Source organism: Nomascus leucogenys, chromosome 15 (assembly GCF_006542625.1).
Source record: "Nomascus leucogenys isolate Asia chromosome 15, Asia_NLE_v1, whole genome shotgun sequence".
NCBI lineage: Eukaryota > Metazoa > Chordata > Mammalia > Primates > Hylobatidae > Nomascus > Nomascus leucogenys.
In genome coordinates, this window is record NC_044395.1 from 47234745 (window position 1) to 47248763 (window position 14019).

At 35.0% G+C, this 14019-nt stretch overlaps 1 protein-coding gene across 1 annotated transcript in view; it reads right to left on the bottom strand.

Moving 5' to 3' along the window:
* Positions 1 to 14019, bottom strand: part of LOC100594055 (tyrosinase) — a 116293-nt gene that overhangs the window by 4211 nt on the left and 98063 nt on the right. The window contains exon 4 of the mRNA XM_030829666.1: positions 6524 to 6705. Coding sequence (XP_030685526.1) covers positions 6524 to 6705 — 182 coding nt within the window. The remainder of the gene's footprint in view (positions 1 to 6523; positions 6706 to 14019) is intronic.

Here is a 14019-nt window from a genome sequence, read left to right on the forward strand (position 1 = left end):
TGATACAATTAGAAAGCATGCTACTAAAAGTACCTGATGCAATTAATAGATGATATAACTATATATTTAGGAAATCCATAATCAGATAATGCATAGTAAAAAAATAACATACTGTTAGATAAGGATTACATAAATTAAACTTCCCTGTACATCAACAATTAACCTATTGTTTCTATTAAAATGTCTCCTTGAAGGCCAGTAGTATGTTTTCATAATTTATATAATTCTAGAATCCGGTACAGAGTCTGAAACACATATGAGAAAATGAACATGTTTACTGAATGACTGAATGTGTTATTGGACCCAGAAGATATGGTGAAGGAATGTCCCTGAATGGCAGCTGTGGAATGGGAAGGAAAGATTTGTTTTAATGAAAAACAAATCTCATTCTCACAATCAAATACATATTTAAGGCACGTAGCAGTTAAGGAGAGATGTTTAAAATTTATGTAAATATAACTATAGAACCTATTTAGGAGATTATAAGATTTGAGTAAATGAGGAAGTCTGTACTGAATATCTGTTCAGTAAGAGCAAACGGATTCTTTCTCACAAAACAATTCCTTTATAGAAGATGCCCTCTATAATGTATGTAGAAGATATGTATGTAGAACATACACAGAAGATACTATAAATTTACTTTTTGACATAGCAGAAAGAAGAGAGTGCATCCTGGGCTCACCTTGCAGCAAATCATGGCTATGTGACTTAAGTCCAGAGCAAAAATATATGTATAACTTTGGGGAAAGTTCCCTTAAAACGAAAAAAATATATATCTTTGACCATTTACCTTTTCCTTTCTGACTAGCTAGAATATAGACAGATTGTTGGTGAGCCATCATGGACTATATAATCCAGGGTAAACCCTGGACCTTGAAAGTTACTGTTTTTAATATATATTAAAATTATTTTGAAAATGGGACTACAATACCTAGCTTAGATTGCTGTTAGTGACTTCAATACATAGTATATTTAAAATGTCCAAAAAAAGGCAGGATACATACAGGCTACATAATAAATATTTTCTTTTTTGCTAAAGGCTCGGCTCAAGTGCTTTCACAGCTTTTAAATACTATTTCTATGTCGGTCCTGTTCTCCAGCTTCTCTTATTATTGCTCCACTTCAATTCATTCCAAGTGGTCTCAATTTTTACTGTCACCAAGGGACTCTCTTTGAAACACTTTTATTTCTCAACACCTTTAAAATTTAGACTTTCTTTCTAAGCCATCTGCTTTTCAGCCCCAATAGTGCACCTTTTTGTTCTTTCCCAATGTTGTAATTTTTTGATCATCTTTCCCTATGTGAAGTCCTATTTTTCTTGTCATCCATTCTTTTCGGAATAATTATGTAGATTTTTGTTTTATGCTCTATCATTTCCAAAGTGCATTAACATGCCCATTTATTCACAAAACAAACACATGAAGTAGTTAGGGGCCATTACTCTAATGAATTAGGAGTCTGCCTGGAGCAATTAAACTAGACAATGTATGTATAGCCCTTGGTACAATGTCTACCATATAGAAAACAATTTACAACTGCTATTGACTCTTGTCATGATAGAATGATAATTTCATCTATATTTCAACTAAATCAGCTTACAATATGAGTTTTTCTTTCCAAACTTGCTTCAACTACTGACTCAGGTCCATTCTGTCTTCTGGATTCTCAAACTAGTTTCTTTGCTGCCTTGTGACATTTGCCACAAATGTCCATATATTATAATTGCTTCTATTTATATATGTCTTATTTTTCAAGCTTGTCACAAACTCTCAAGAGCAAGTATTATGTCTTACTTGTTTTATCTTTCTTCTATTCATTTATTAAAATATCACATGTTCATTGAGATATACTACCTGTCGGCAGGGGGGTGGGGGGCACTCTGTCTCATTTACCTTTTCACCCTCAGCACCTGGCAGGTAAACAAATCATTTCGAGAGTAATGTTGTTCTGATGAAGATACAAAGGGATCATGGAGAAAAGACTTCCTACATCTCTGTGAAGTCAGGGAAGGCACCCCAGAAGACTGTGCCACTGAGTAAAAGAATGAATTAGATTCTGAGCATATAATGTTGATGGCAATCCATCCTAGGCAGAAAGGAACAGCATGCACACAGGTATACACAGCCAAACAGAGCTATTGAACAATTTCATGAATGATAGAAGTGTCATCAAATTCCATTGGCAGAATAGGGCACTGCAGTTACTGTGAACATTGTTTTCCCTTCTCATTTTTGAAACCAAATTTCCAGGTCTTTTGTAATGTATGGGAAGAAGGAAGCCCTCAACAGAGAGTTTTTCTGCTACGTAGAAAGTAAGATTACATTTATCAACAACATTGAGGACATAACCCTTCTTTGCCAAAGATTTTTGGCCTCACCTTGTAAATTAGTTATACATACAAGAAAATCACCTGCTACTCAATTTTCTAAAGAATCACTAAATTCAATTATAAGAGAAAAAGTTTGATAAATGGCAGACATCAGCTGTCTTTTTACAGAAACCACTTAAGTAATTATAAACATGAGTACCTGGATGATGACTAATAATCCCCTTGAACAAAATTATACCAAGGAATTTTAAGTAATTTTTTAGTAAGCTTAAAATTTAGCTATGAATAGAGATAAATTTTAAACTCCTTGAAAGTACAACAGAAGCAATAATATGGAAAAATTTGTAAAATAGAAAATAGGCAATTGCTGTTACTTAGTTTAGCTATTTTGTTTTGTTTTATTTTGTTTTGCTTTGTTTTCAGAGATGAGTCTTGCTGTGTTGCCCAAACTGGCCTCACACTCCTGGGCTTAAGAGAACCTCCTGCCTCAGCCTCCCAAGTATCTGCTGCTGCTTATTTTAGTCAAACTTCTCTAAAATTAACTTTGTAAATTCAAAGCTGTGTGAAAATTACTCTAAAGCATTTCAAATAAATTGTTTCTTTGAATTTAATTGGAAATAAATAGCTTCAAGCCTCTAATTGACTCATTGAGCCTCTTCTCCCCTGGCTCATCCAGGAAATTTTGTTGCCTTTGTAGTAAAAAGTTCCATTTGGACACTAGGGAAGGAACAAATAGGTGGAGCATATGTGTAGAAGACAATATAGGGGTTAAAACCCTCTTCTCTGTGCAGTGATGGAATGATGAAGTTTTGGATTCAATATTTGACACTAGCTTTGTAGTTTAAAATTAATCACTTTATCTTTCTGAGTCTCAATTTACTTCCCTGTAAAACAGAATAAAAATCACCCCTCCATGGGGTTTTAAAAATTAGCTGAGTCAACAATTTATATGCTTATGTCTCTCACATTTGCGTCTGAGGGCCAGACACCACTTTTGAGTTTCAGGCCTGTGTATCCAACTTCCCAAGAGACATTTACCTTGCCATCCCATATAACTTCATTTCACTGTATAACAAAACCATAAGTTTTCTTCTGTGTCTTTCTTTGCTCCTCTTGTTATTGTATCAGTGAACTATGTTGCCATTCATCAGTTTCACAGGCCAGAAAGCACAAAGCCATTCCTAATCTCCTTCATCTGGTATATAAATCATTTTCCAAGTTCTGTAAATTTTGCCTTCAAAATAATATCAAATTAATCATGCTTTCTATCTCCCTTCCTGCCACCACCAATGCAACTTAAACTACCTTTACCTCTTCCTCAGACTTTTATAATAGCATTTTCACTGCCTTTCTGCATGTGCCTTCCAACTACTAAAATTTTTCTGCATACTGAAGCTGCAATAATCTTTTGAAAATTCAAATTTGATTATAACCTGCTTAAAATTTATCAGTGGCTTGCATTATTCTAACAATATGACCCAAATTCATAATCATGTCCTCCTTTTCAACTAGTTAATTCTACCTGTCATATTGATGTCATCTGAAATATCACTTCATTGACCCCTGGAGTTAGACATATCTCTACATAAATGAGTTTTGAAGCAAGCAGTTAAGATCTTTCTCTTCCATTGTAAACTTTGTGGAGATAGAGACTATGTTGTTTACCATTGTATCCATAGTATCTAAGGCAATGTCTTATTCAAAGTAGTTATTCAATAAATGTGTGTGTAAAGAATAAACAACTCAGTACAGACACATAAAAAAAAAACACATGGCGTGATAGAATACTTATAGTGTTTTAAAATAAATATACAAAAATGACCTGAGTATTAAGAGGTGTGGCATTTTTCTAGGAAACTTCACTTATATTAGTTAAGAGAAATGACACTTCATGATAAATACCACTTGCACTCAAATTGATTTATTGATTTCAGTCCATACCAGATACAATGTGATGGTTAGAATGGAGAAGCTTGCAAGATAAATTCTGATCTTAGGGGTTTGGGGAAGAATAAAACCCAGGACAGATTCATACATAGAAAAAAATACTGTGTAACTATGAGAAAGGTGTGAGTAAACATCACTATAAGTATAAAGTGATTTTTATATCTGAGAGTTTGACAAATGGAGAAATAGAGTCAGAATTCAGGCAGAAACAATACCATATTTAAAAGCATGAACCCATGAAAGTCTAGCATGTTTTGGAAATGGAAACAGAGACTAAATCATAAATTCCTAAATGGAAAATCTTTGAAAAATAGTTACCAATAAGCTCCCTTTTTTATGTACTGTGGTTTTCATAGAAGAAATGGAAGGCATGTTACTTGAGACTTACAGGAAGCCCCTCCTCTTAGCACACCTCCACTCTTTGCAAATTTCTCTGTTCTTAGTGATCTTAAGATTTTCCAAAAACTGATCTCTTTTGTCAGCTGTGTTAGCATTTTGTCCATTGGCTATAGTCTTCAGATAAAGCAGAAAAGTTCAATTAAACCCATATGTTTTCAATTAATCATCCCTCAAAGGGATAATCAGAACAAGGTTGATAACCTATAGGCTCTCCTGTTAGCCCCAAATTGTGTATGTGCTATACCATATACTAGGTAAGTGGCCTGGGAAAATCAATTTATACTCTTTATGACTCTGTTTCCTCATCTATGAAAAAGAAAAAAAATAATGATATCTACTTCATAGAGTAATTATGAAGATTTAAGGAAGTAATGCATAGGGCACATTGAGAAGAGTTCCTGGCTAATAAAAAATACTTAGTATGTGTTAACTATTATAAACTGGGTCAACTTATTTTCTTCATGTCCTTTTCCACTATTCATACTACTCAAATAGAATAATTCAGCATTTCATAAATATACTGTACATTTTCCACCTCTACTGTTCTTGTTATTCTCTTTGCCTATCATACCCCCTGCCCTTTTCTATCTGCCACCTGCTTGCTCATTCTCAAGGCCTCGTTTTCTCTTTTTAGGTCGAACCCTTCAAAAGTCATGGCTTTCTCTTTAGCACTGCTGTGGGATTTTCTTCATGACTCTTTTACTGCACATAACACAGCCTGATGTTTTTTACTTCCTTGCACAATTGTCTTACTTCCACACTGGAGCTTCTTCAGGTATGAAACTATGCCAGTCATGTATCACTGGATTTGAGCACAAGAGTGAGAGGGTTGAGTTTCATTCATTTGTTTATTTATTTATTTATGTATTTATGTTTCATTATCAATGAATACAATGAAATATCAATGTTTGTTAAATACCTCCTACCCACAAGCCACACTGTTTTTGATAATTAACCCTCATGAGTTAGTCAATTACAGTGTGGTGAGATGAGGAGGACCTCCTAGAATCGAAATCTTGCTTCTCCACATTATTGGTGTTTGATTTTGAGAAAGTCACTTAAATTCTCTGGGTATCAGTGTCCTCACCTTTATCTTGGAAAAATAAAACTTACCTCCTATATGGTTTATTAATAATACATGTAAAGAATATGCATGTAGTGGATTTTGAGGTAGAAGGAAACACTACTATCTGTTCCTCATTTTGTCAAGAAGATACTGACATGGTTCTATGCAGGAAGATTATTTAGAGCCCAAATCTAATTCTAATCCTGGGGTTTTATATTGCTATCTTCATCATAGAGCAATAAACATTATAATAGCTATTATTATTAACTACACTTAAGTTCAAGATTTCTACAAATTTTCTTGGTAACCCTAGCAAGAAAGTTCCAAAAATGATTCCAAAACTGCTGGATGTTTACCCTATGTTACACTGTACTAGGTTCATTAATGTATCATTCTCAATAATTCTTTAAGGTGTTCTGGTCCCAATATTTCAGGTGAATAACCTGAGATTCAGGGATGCAGAGCAAATTTCCCCAGGTCACACTACAGTCAGTTGAGTCATGTCTCAAAACCTTTTTTCTTCTTGTTCTTCTGATTCTACTGCTCTTCCCATGGTTGCCATGTACAAAATGGCCTATGTTAAGCAAAATGAATATGACTTTAAAGATCCTCAGAATTTGATTCCTGTGTTAATAAACTGGTAATAAATTAAGGATTATAATGCACTTTCAGGATTTAAAGGGTTCAGGAATAACATTGTCGAAGCATAAAGTTTTGTGTTATCTCAAAATAAATTGGTAACACTAGATTCAGCAATTCCTCTGAAAGAAAGTAAACTTTACCTGAATCTTGTAGATAGCTATAGTCATAGCCCAGATCTTTGGATGAAATAAAGAAATCACCGTTTCTGTACAGTGGTATAAAAGGAACCATGTAGGATTCCCGGTTATGTCCAATGGGTGCATTGGCTTCTGGATAAACTTCTTGAAGAGGACGGTGCCTTCGGAGCCACTGCTCAAAAATACTGCAGAGGAAAGGGTTATTCAGACTAAGAAACATATTGTGGATAAAAGAAACATTTGAAAATTTTTAAAGTAAAATAAGGCATATATTAAAATCTGGAGACATGGAAAGATGTTGAATATATTCTTTATACTTCAAAAATATTTCGTAAAGTATCAGTTTATTCTTTCAGGCCTTGAAGTTCACTAATTTAAAATAAATATTGAGGCTAGCTTTGAAAAAATAATTTCTTAGCAGGTGAATAAAACTTACACATTGAGTTTTGAACCTTCAGAATGCTACAAAATAAAGGTAACTATTGGTTGAGTGACAATTGAGTCATAGTTGTAAATTAAATATATTCCCAAAGAAAGACCAGAGAAAGAACATATAAAACTAAGTTGGAAACAGTGCTGGAATTTGGTCATTTTTTTGGTACTGGTGGGAGGCTTTCAATGATTTAAACATTCATGTTGTGATAGGTGAAGTGTGGGCTTAATGAGTCTTGATGGGAGACTGAGCTTACCTCCAATGACAATGGTTTAAATGCCTAAACTTTGTTTCCTGGCTTTTTCTAAAGTTAGAATATGACCATATGATAAATATTCTGCCAATCAGACATACTCATTCATGACTTTGAAACAGGAGATAGTGACACAAAGAAGCAGGGACAATCAGAAACCATCCTAGAAATGGGCAGTGGCAATTGATATAACAATATTTAGTTTTCAGGGGCAGCAAAGCCAGATGTACCAGCAAAAGAATCCATTGCCCAGGAAGTGCCCCGTGTTCTATAGCATGGTTTTGGCAGCTGTCTTAGCTGATGCCCGTCTTGCTTATTCTTACCTGTTTCTGAACCTACTGCTCCATGATTTTGTGAGCTACTCAATAGCCTCTCAGCAAATTTTTTCCTACTTAAATCAGGCAGAGTCAGTTTCTGTTTCATGCAACTAAAAACTTTGACTGGAACAAAAACTAAAAAATTAAAGGATTGAAAAAAATCCAGTAAGAATGGAGTAGAAACTCAAGTTGTAGGGTAATTTATAGTGAGCCATTAACAATATGACAAAGAGAATGGCTTTGCATTATCGAGTCATATGACATAGAAGAAAGAACACAAGAGCTGGAGTTGGGGAACTCTCCTTGAGGCCTAGCTCTGTGTTTTCATCTGGCTGTATAACTCCAAGCAAATCACTGAACATGGAGACTTAGCCTCCTTATCCTTAACATAAGAGTAATAATATCTGTCCTACCTGTTTCCAACATGATAGTTTTTGTGAAAGTACTAAATAAATAAGCTATTGTTACTTAGCTGTATATTTTAAACTAGCAGGTCAAAGGTTTGTACATGGTAGAAAAGGTGGTATTGAAAAAGAAGTGATAATGCTTCAAACAAAATGAATACAATTTTAGAAAACCATTTTCAACATTTTGAAGCACAGTAATGAAGAGAACAAGGAAGCCAAATGGAAGAAATGGTGATCATTTTTTCCATTACAGAAAACAATTTTATTTATTAGAGGATCTGAACTTGAAGCACTACTTGTGGTCAAAATTGGTTTTCAGTTGTGAATTTAGTGAGGAATTGGCAGTCCACTGATAAACACTAAAAATCTGGTCCATGCATACCAAATGCTTTCTCGATTAGTTCAATTATTAAACGAATATTTACTGAGTATCTACTGTAGGTCAACTTACACATAGAACTGTGTAAAAATCTGAGTTCTATAGGTTGCAACAAGGAAGATTTGTAAAATTTTATAATCTGTTTGATCTTCTTTATTCTACGAAATGGGAATTATATTTATGTCATGAAGGTAATGTGAGGATTAATTAAAATAACACAAAATACACAGTTAAGTGCTTGCCAAATGGTACATAAAAGCTATTATCTTTCTCACAGTTCCTCTCTTCTCTTCTTCCCCCTCCTAAATATTATGACTATATTGGAAAAACTTTAAAATTGATGAGACATAACATATGCTGTATTAGAAATGCCAAAGCCATGTATATGTGAGCAGTGCCTTTAGTGATGGTTATTATTCTGTTAGGCAAAAATGAGAAATTAGAAAATTTAAGAAGATTAGTTTTTCTGTGCTTCAGTTTCCTCAACAGAAGAAATTAGAAACTGGCTTGACAATAAACCCCAAATTTTATTAAAGTCCTATGATTTTACAAAGTAGTCCTTTTGTTGTAACTTCTATGGTTTTCTTTTTTTTTTTTTTTTTTTTTTTTTTTTTTAGACGGAGTCTCGCTCTCTCGCCCAGGCTGGAGTGCAGTGGCGCAATCTCGGCTCACTGCAAGCTCCGCCTCCCAGGTTCACGCCATTCTTCTGCCTCAGCCTCCGAGTAGCTGGGACTACAGGCGCCCGCCACCACGCCCGGCTTATTTTTTGTATTTTTAGTAGAGATGGGGTTTCACTGTAGTCTCGATCTCCTGACCTTGTGATCCGCCCGCCTCGGCCTCCCAAAGTGCTGGGATTACAAGCGTGAGCCACCGCGCCCGGCCACTTCTATGGTTTTCTTCTCTTTACAAAAGCAGTACTTGTTTGTTATGTAAAATAGAGAAAATACAAACAAAAAGGAGAAAAGAAAATATCACATGTAATTGCTCTATGCTTTTGTTATATCTAGTTTTTAAAATATGTATCCACAACATTCTACATGTATTTTACCAAAGAAGGAAACCACATTACAAATAATATATAGTAGACATTTTATTTGTACTAAACCATATGTTTTCAATTGGTAAATTAATTTTTTAAAATGAGAAGGAGGCTGTCTGATAATCCCTCCACCACCCCTGTCAAACTTTGACTTATTTTGGAACAGCCTGATATACAATGAACCACTAAATAAGGGCTTGAGGCAAAAATTGTACCTTTTGTCAATTGAGAAAAATTACTTCTATAGTTCAATTTATAAATAATCTTGTTTCTGCCATGAAATAAAAATTCTTTACCTAAGTAGGACAACGACATCAATTCTCAGCACCAAAAGATTTAATGGATGAAACCATTAATGTGCTCGCCCACCTCATCAACCTTTTAAAATGAAGGTATTAATCTTGATTAAGTTCTTCACCAGTGATTCTCAACTTCAGTTAATTTCACCAAACCATGACTAGAATAGCTCACATAGGAATACTAATGTTTAACTTAGATAATTACATTGACATTTGGGGAGGAGGGGGTAGTCATCTTTTCAGCAAAACTTAATTTGAACTGAATCTAGATAGTTTTCTGAAAATCTGAGTAACAGTGAAATTCACAACAGAAAAATTAGAAAAATGTAAAGATGACCACAGACGGAAATATGGAAAGATGTGTTTTATAAATAAAAGCTGGCATGGGACCTCTGATGTCAGGTCTGACATGTAAAGACTCTGGTCACTCTTATCCTTAAAATAGGAAAAAAAAATTGACAAATTAATAATCAGCAAATTTTCTTGGACCCATGAGAGAATTGAAGTTGCAGGGCAAACTGCCATCCTCAAAAGTGGAGAGATGGGTTCATCCAAAGGCACATAGCTGAGATCTGCTTACCAGGGACAGGAGCAGCTGGATTCCTAAAGTGGTAGGAACACTGAAACACTTCGATGAATGGCTGGAGACTGAGTCTAGACTAGTGATGACAGTGGGAAATTCCTGGGTGCTGCTGTCTTAGGGGAGCTTCCACGTGTTTGGGGCTTTACCTCCAGGAACTCCACCAGGTTTTTATGGTGAAGACCTCAGAAAGATACTCTCCTTACTCTGTTACAGGGAGGAGGAGAGTGATCATTGTGAAATATGCCCAGAATATTCTCCATATCAAAGCCCTATGATCCAGGGGAAATTGTTAGAGCCTTATCCCAGTTTCAGGAAGAGAATTCCTTTCAGTCCAGCCTCTTTCATTCTTCCTGTCTCACCTAAGGGGAAGTAAATATAAGACACAGGGGTCAGAGTTTCAAGGAAATAAATAGAAATACTGCAACCAGGGAAGCAAATAGAGGCGCAGAGGCAAAAGAAGAAAAAGCTGTATTGTGAAGCCCCAATGCACTGGCCTAGTAAAGGACTAAGATTTAATTAGAATATTTTGAACACTCCCCTCTCTCATACTTTACCAGCATCCAACAAAGCTCCAGTATGACAACAGTGGATTACAGCTAAAAGAGCTGAAATACATAAACTATCTCTGAGGAAGAGTATGTAGGGAAACCCAAAACCAAGAATAGAGACAAAAACAAATACACTAGAGAAACTTGAGGCCTCTGATCTCAAATTGTAACAACTACGACAAACTAATTTAAACATTGCCCAACTCCTTGCCAGAGTAACATAAATTTGTACACTAAAGGCCCATTTACCTCAGTTTATCTTACCTAATAAAACATATGGCTTTTAATAAAAAATTACAAGGCACGGCAACAGAGAAGAAAAAAAATCTGAAGAGATAAAGCAATCATTAGAATCATTTATATCATATTAGATATGATATAAATTTTGGAACTATGAGACATGGAATCTGAAATAATTATGAATAATATCAATTTTAAAAAACTATACATAATATAAAATTAATATATTAGAATAACATTTCTAATAGAAAAAGTAAATAATATGCAAAAAATCATGAATAATGTAAGCAGAAAGATGGAAACTCTAAGAAAAAATTGAAAGAAAGGCTAGAAATCAAAAACACTCCAACAGTGTTGTATATATCACTAGCATTGATATGGCCGAGAAAAGAATCAGTGAGCTTGAGGCTAGGTTAGTAGAAACTTCCCAAACTGAAATGCAAAGAGAAAGAATAAAAAATAATTAAGAATTATGGGATAATTTCCAAAAAGTGTAACATACGCATAATTGGAATGCCAGAAGAAGGAAAGGTAGGCAGAACAGAAGAAATATTCTCCAATAAAGGGAACTGGGGCTCCCCGAAGAAACAGCAGGCTCTAGGGCTGGCATAAGAAATATACAAGATGAATGTTTAGCATCTTTCAGTGCCATAAAGTAAGGATATGTTCAAAGAAACGACAACTACCCACAATGTTAGAGATATGTCAAAGGGACAGAATGGTCAACTGAAATCACTCCTAAAGGCTAAAGCTGGAAGAGTTTGAGTCACAAAATAAAGTCGTATGAAATAAATATAGAGGAGTCTATACAGATATAATCTATAAATATATAAATTAATAAATGGAGAGAAATGAATAAATCTATCATGTAAAAGAATTCAAATAATTATGTAGATACTCTGCCTTGAAGGTACTATATATAACTCCCCACTCACTAAGTATGGGATGCACACAGTGACTTCTTTTCAAAGAGTACAGTATCAAAACATGGTGAAATCATTTAACAGTTTGAGAAACTTGACCAACACTACCTCTGCCAGGTGATCAAGGTTAACATTCACAATGGTAAGTTATGTTAATAGCATGGCCCTTTTGCAGTGATAGAGGTGTGATAATTTCTCTCTACCCATCATAAGGGTCATGGCCAACACTCCTATAACAAAAGACAGATTAACAAGAGAAAAGCATAATAAATTATTTAATCAAAGTTTTATATGACATGGGAGACTTCAGAAAAGAAGAGCCAAAGACCCAGGGAAAATTGTCTATATTTATGCTTAGATTTTATGCTTATGGCCAGTGTTGCAGAAATTTGGACAAAAGAGTATGATCTAATGGTAATAGACTGAGAGAAACAACCCAGTAAGCCCTGTCTGTTTGTATTCTTATTGACCTCTCTGTGAAGCAGTCCCTTCTCCTACGTATAGGGCAGGACCTTAGCAATGAAGGTTTTATGATCTACTATCAAACAACCTAGGTCAGAGTATTTCTTTATGGCCAGCTGCTACACAGAAAGGTGGGAGAAGATGATAGTAATATTTTTAGGGTTTATGGCTTGTTTTGGAAAAGAAGGGTTCTAGTTTTTATGATCTTGGGGAAAAGGGAGTTTAGTTTCTATGTTTTATTTCACAGGAGAAAGAGGGGCCAGAGACATTGCTTCTGAGGAATTCCAATCTCCTTTACTTCAAAATACTCAGCATTCCAAGGCACCATACTTTGGGGTACACTTTTGAGTCCCTATACACCTTTGATATGATGTGAAGAGAATGGTGCTTTACCTCTATGGTTGTCCATCCCACAGCACATATCCCAGTTTAATCATGAGAAAAAAATCAGACAAATATCAACTGTGGGACATTTTACAAAATACCTGAACAGTACTCCTCAAAGTTGTGAAGGTCATCAAAAAACAAGGAAAGTCTTAAAAACTATCATAGGCAAGAGGAACCTAAGGAGACAGGATGACTAAATGTAATGTAGTATCCTGGGTGGGATCCTGAAGCAGAAGAAGATATTAGGTAACTACTAAGTAATCTAAAGTATTGACTGTGGTTGATAATAATTGTATCAACATGGTTCATTAATGTTGACCAATGTTCCATACCAAGGCAAGATGTTAATAATAGGGGAATTGGGTATGGAAAAGGTTGGAACTCTGCATTCTATCTTTGCAACATTTTTACAAATAAAATAATTATAAATAAATATTTATTTAAAAAAGGAACAAACAAGGAAGCCTTAAGACAGTCAGATATTTAGGAACTGATTTGTTGTAACACATCTACCACCACGATGACCACACACACAAAAAAGTTACATGCACATATATAATAGAAGACCTTTTTATTTATTCATTCATACATTTCAAAAATAAATGAGTATATTCTAAACATCTACAATAAACTGGCTCTGTGCCCAGCATTGGTGAAGTTTTCTGCCCTATAGTATTTGGAGTCTAGTGGTGGAGATAGACACTAACTAGCAATTTCAGAAATCAACCTATAGTTATGGACTGGCAAATATGGAAGAATGTAATATGGTAACAGGATTTAATGGGGAAGCCTCATCTTGTCTGTGGCCTCAGGAAAAGTCTTTGATGGTGCATTCTTCAAGAGTTGAAGAATGACTGTTTAGAGAAATCGTAGAAGAATATTTCTGAAGGACAGAATGGAATTTGGAAAGAATCTTTGATCGGAAGTATGCGACAAATTCAAGGAACTAAAAATTGACCAATATGTCTATAGGGATCAAGGAGCAAATAGCTCCAGATGAGGCTAGGCTAGGAAGGTGAACTGAGGCCAAATCATGAAGGGTAGCAGAGGCCATGTTAGGGAGATTTGTGTTTTTTTTTTCCTAGAAGTGGTAGAAAGTCACTGTTTGTATCTTGGATGGTGAATGATAACATGAACAGATTATCATTTGTAAAAGACCACACAGATTTCATTGTAGAGAAGGGACTGAGGAAGAGTAGGAGTTGGTGGATATGCAGGCATCAAGGGTG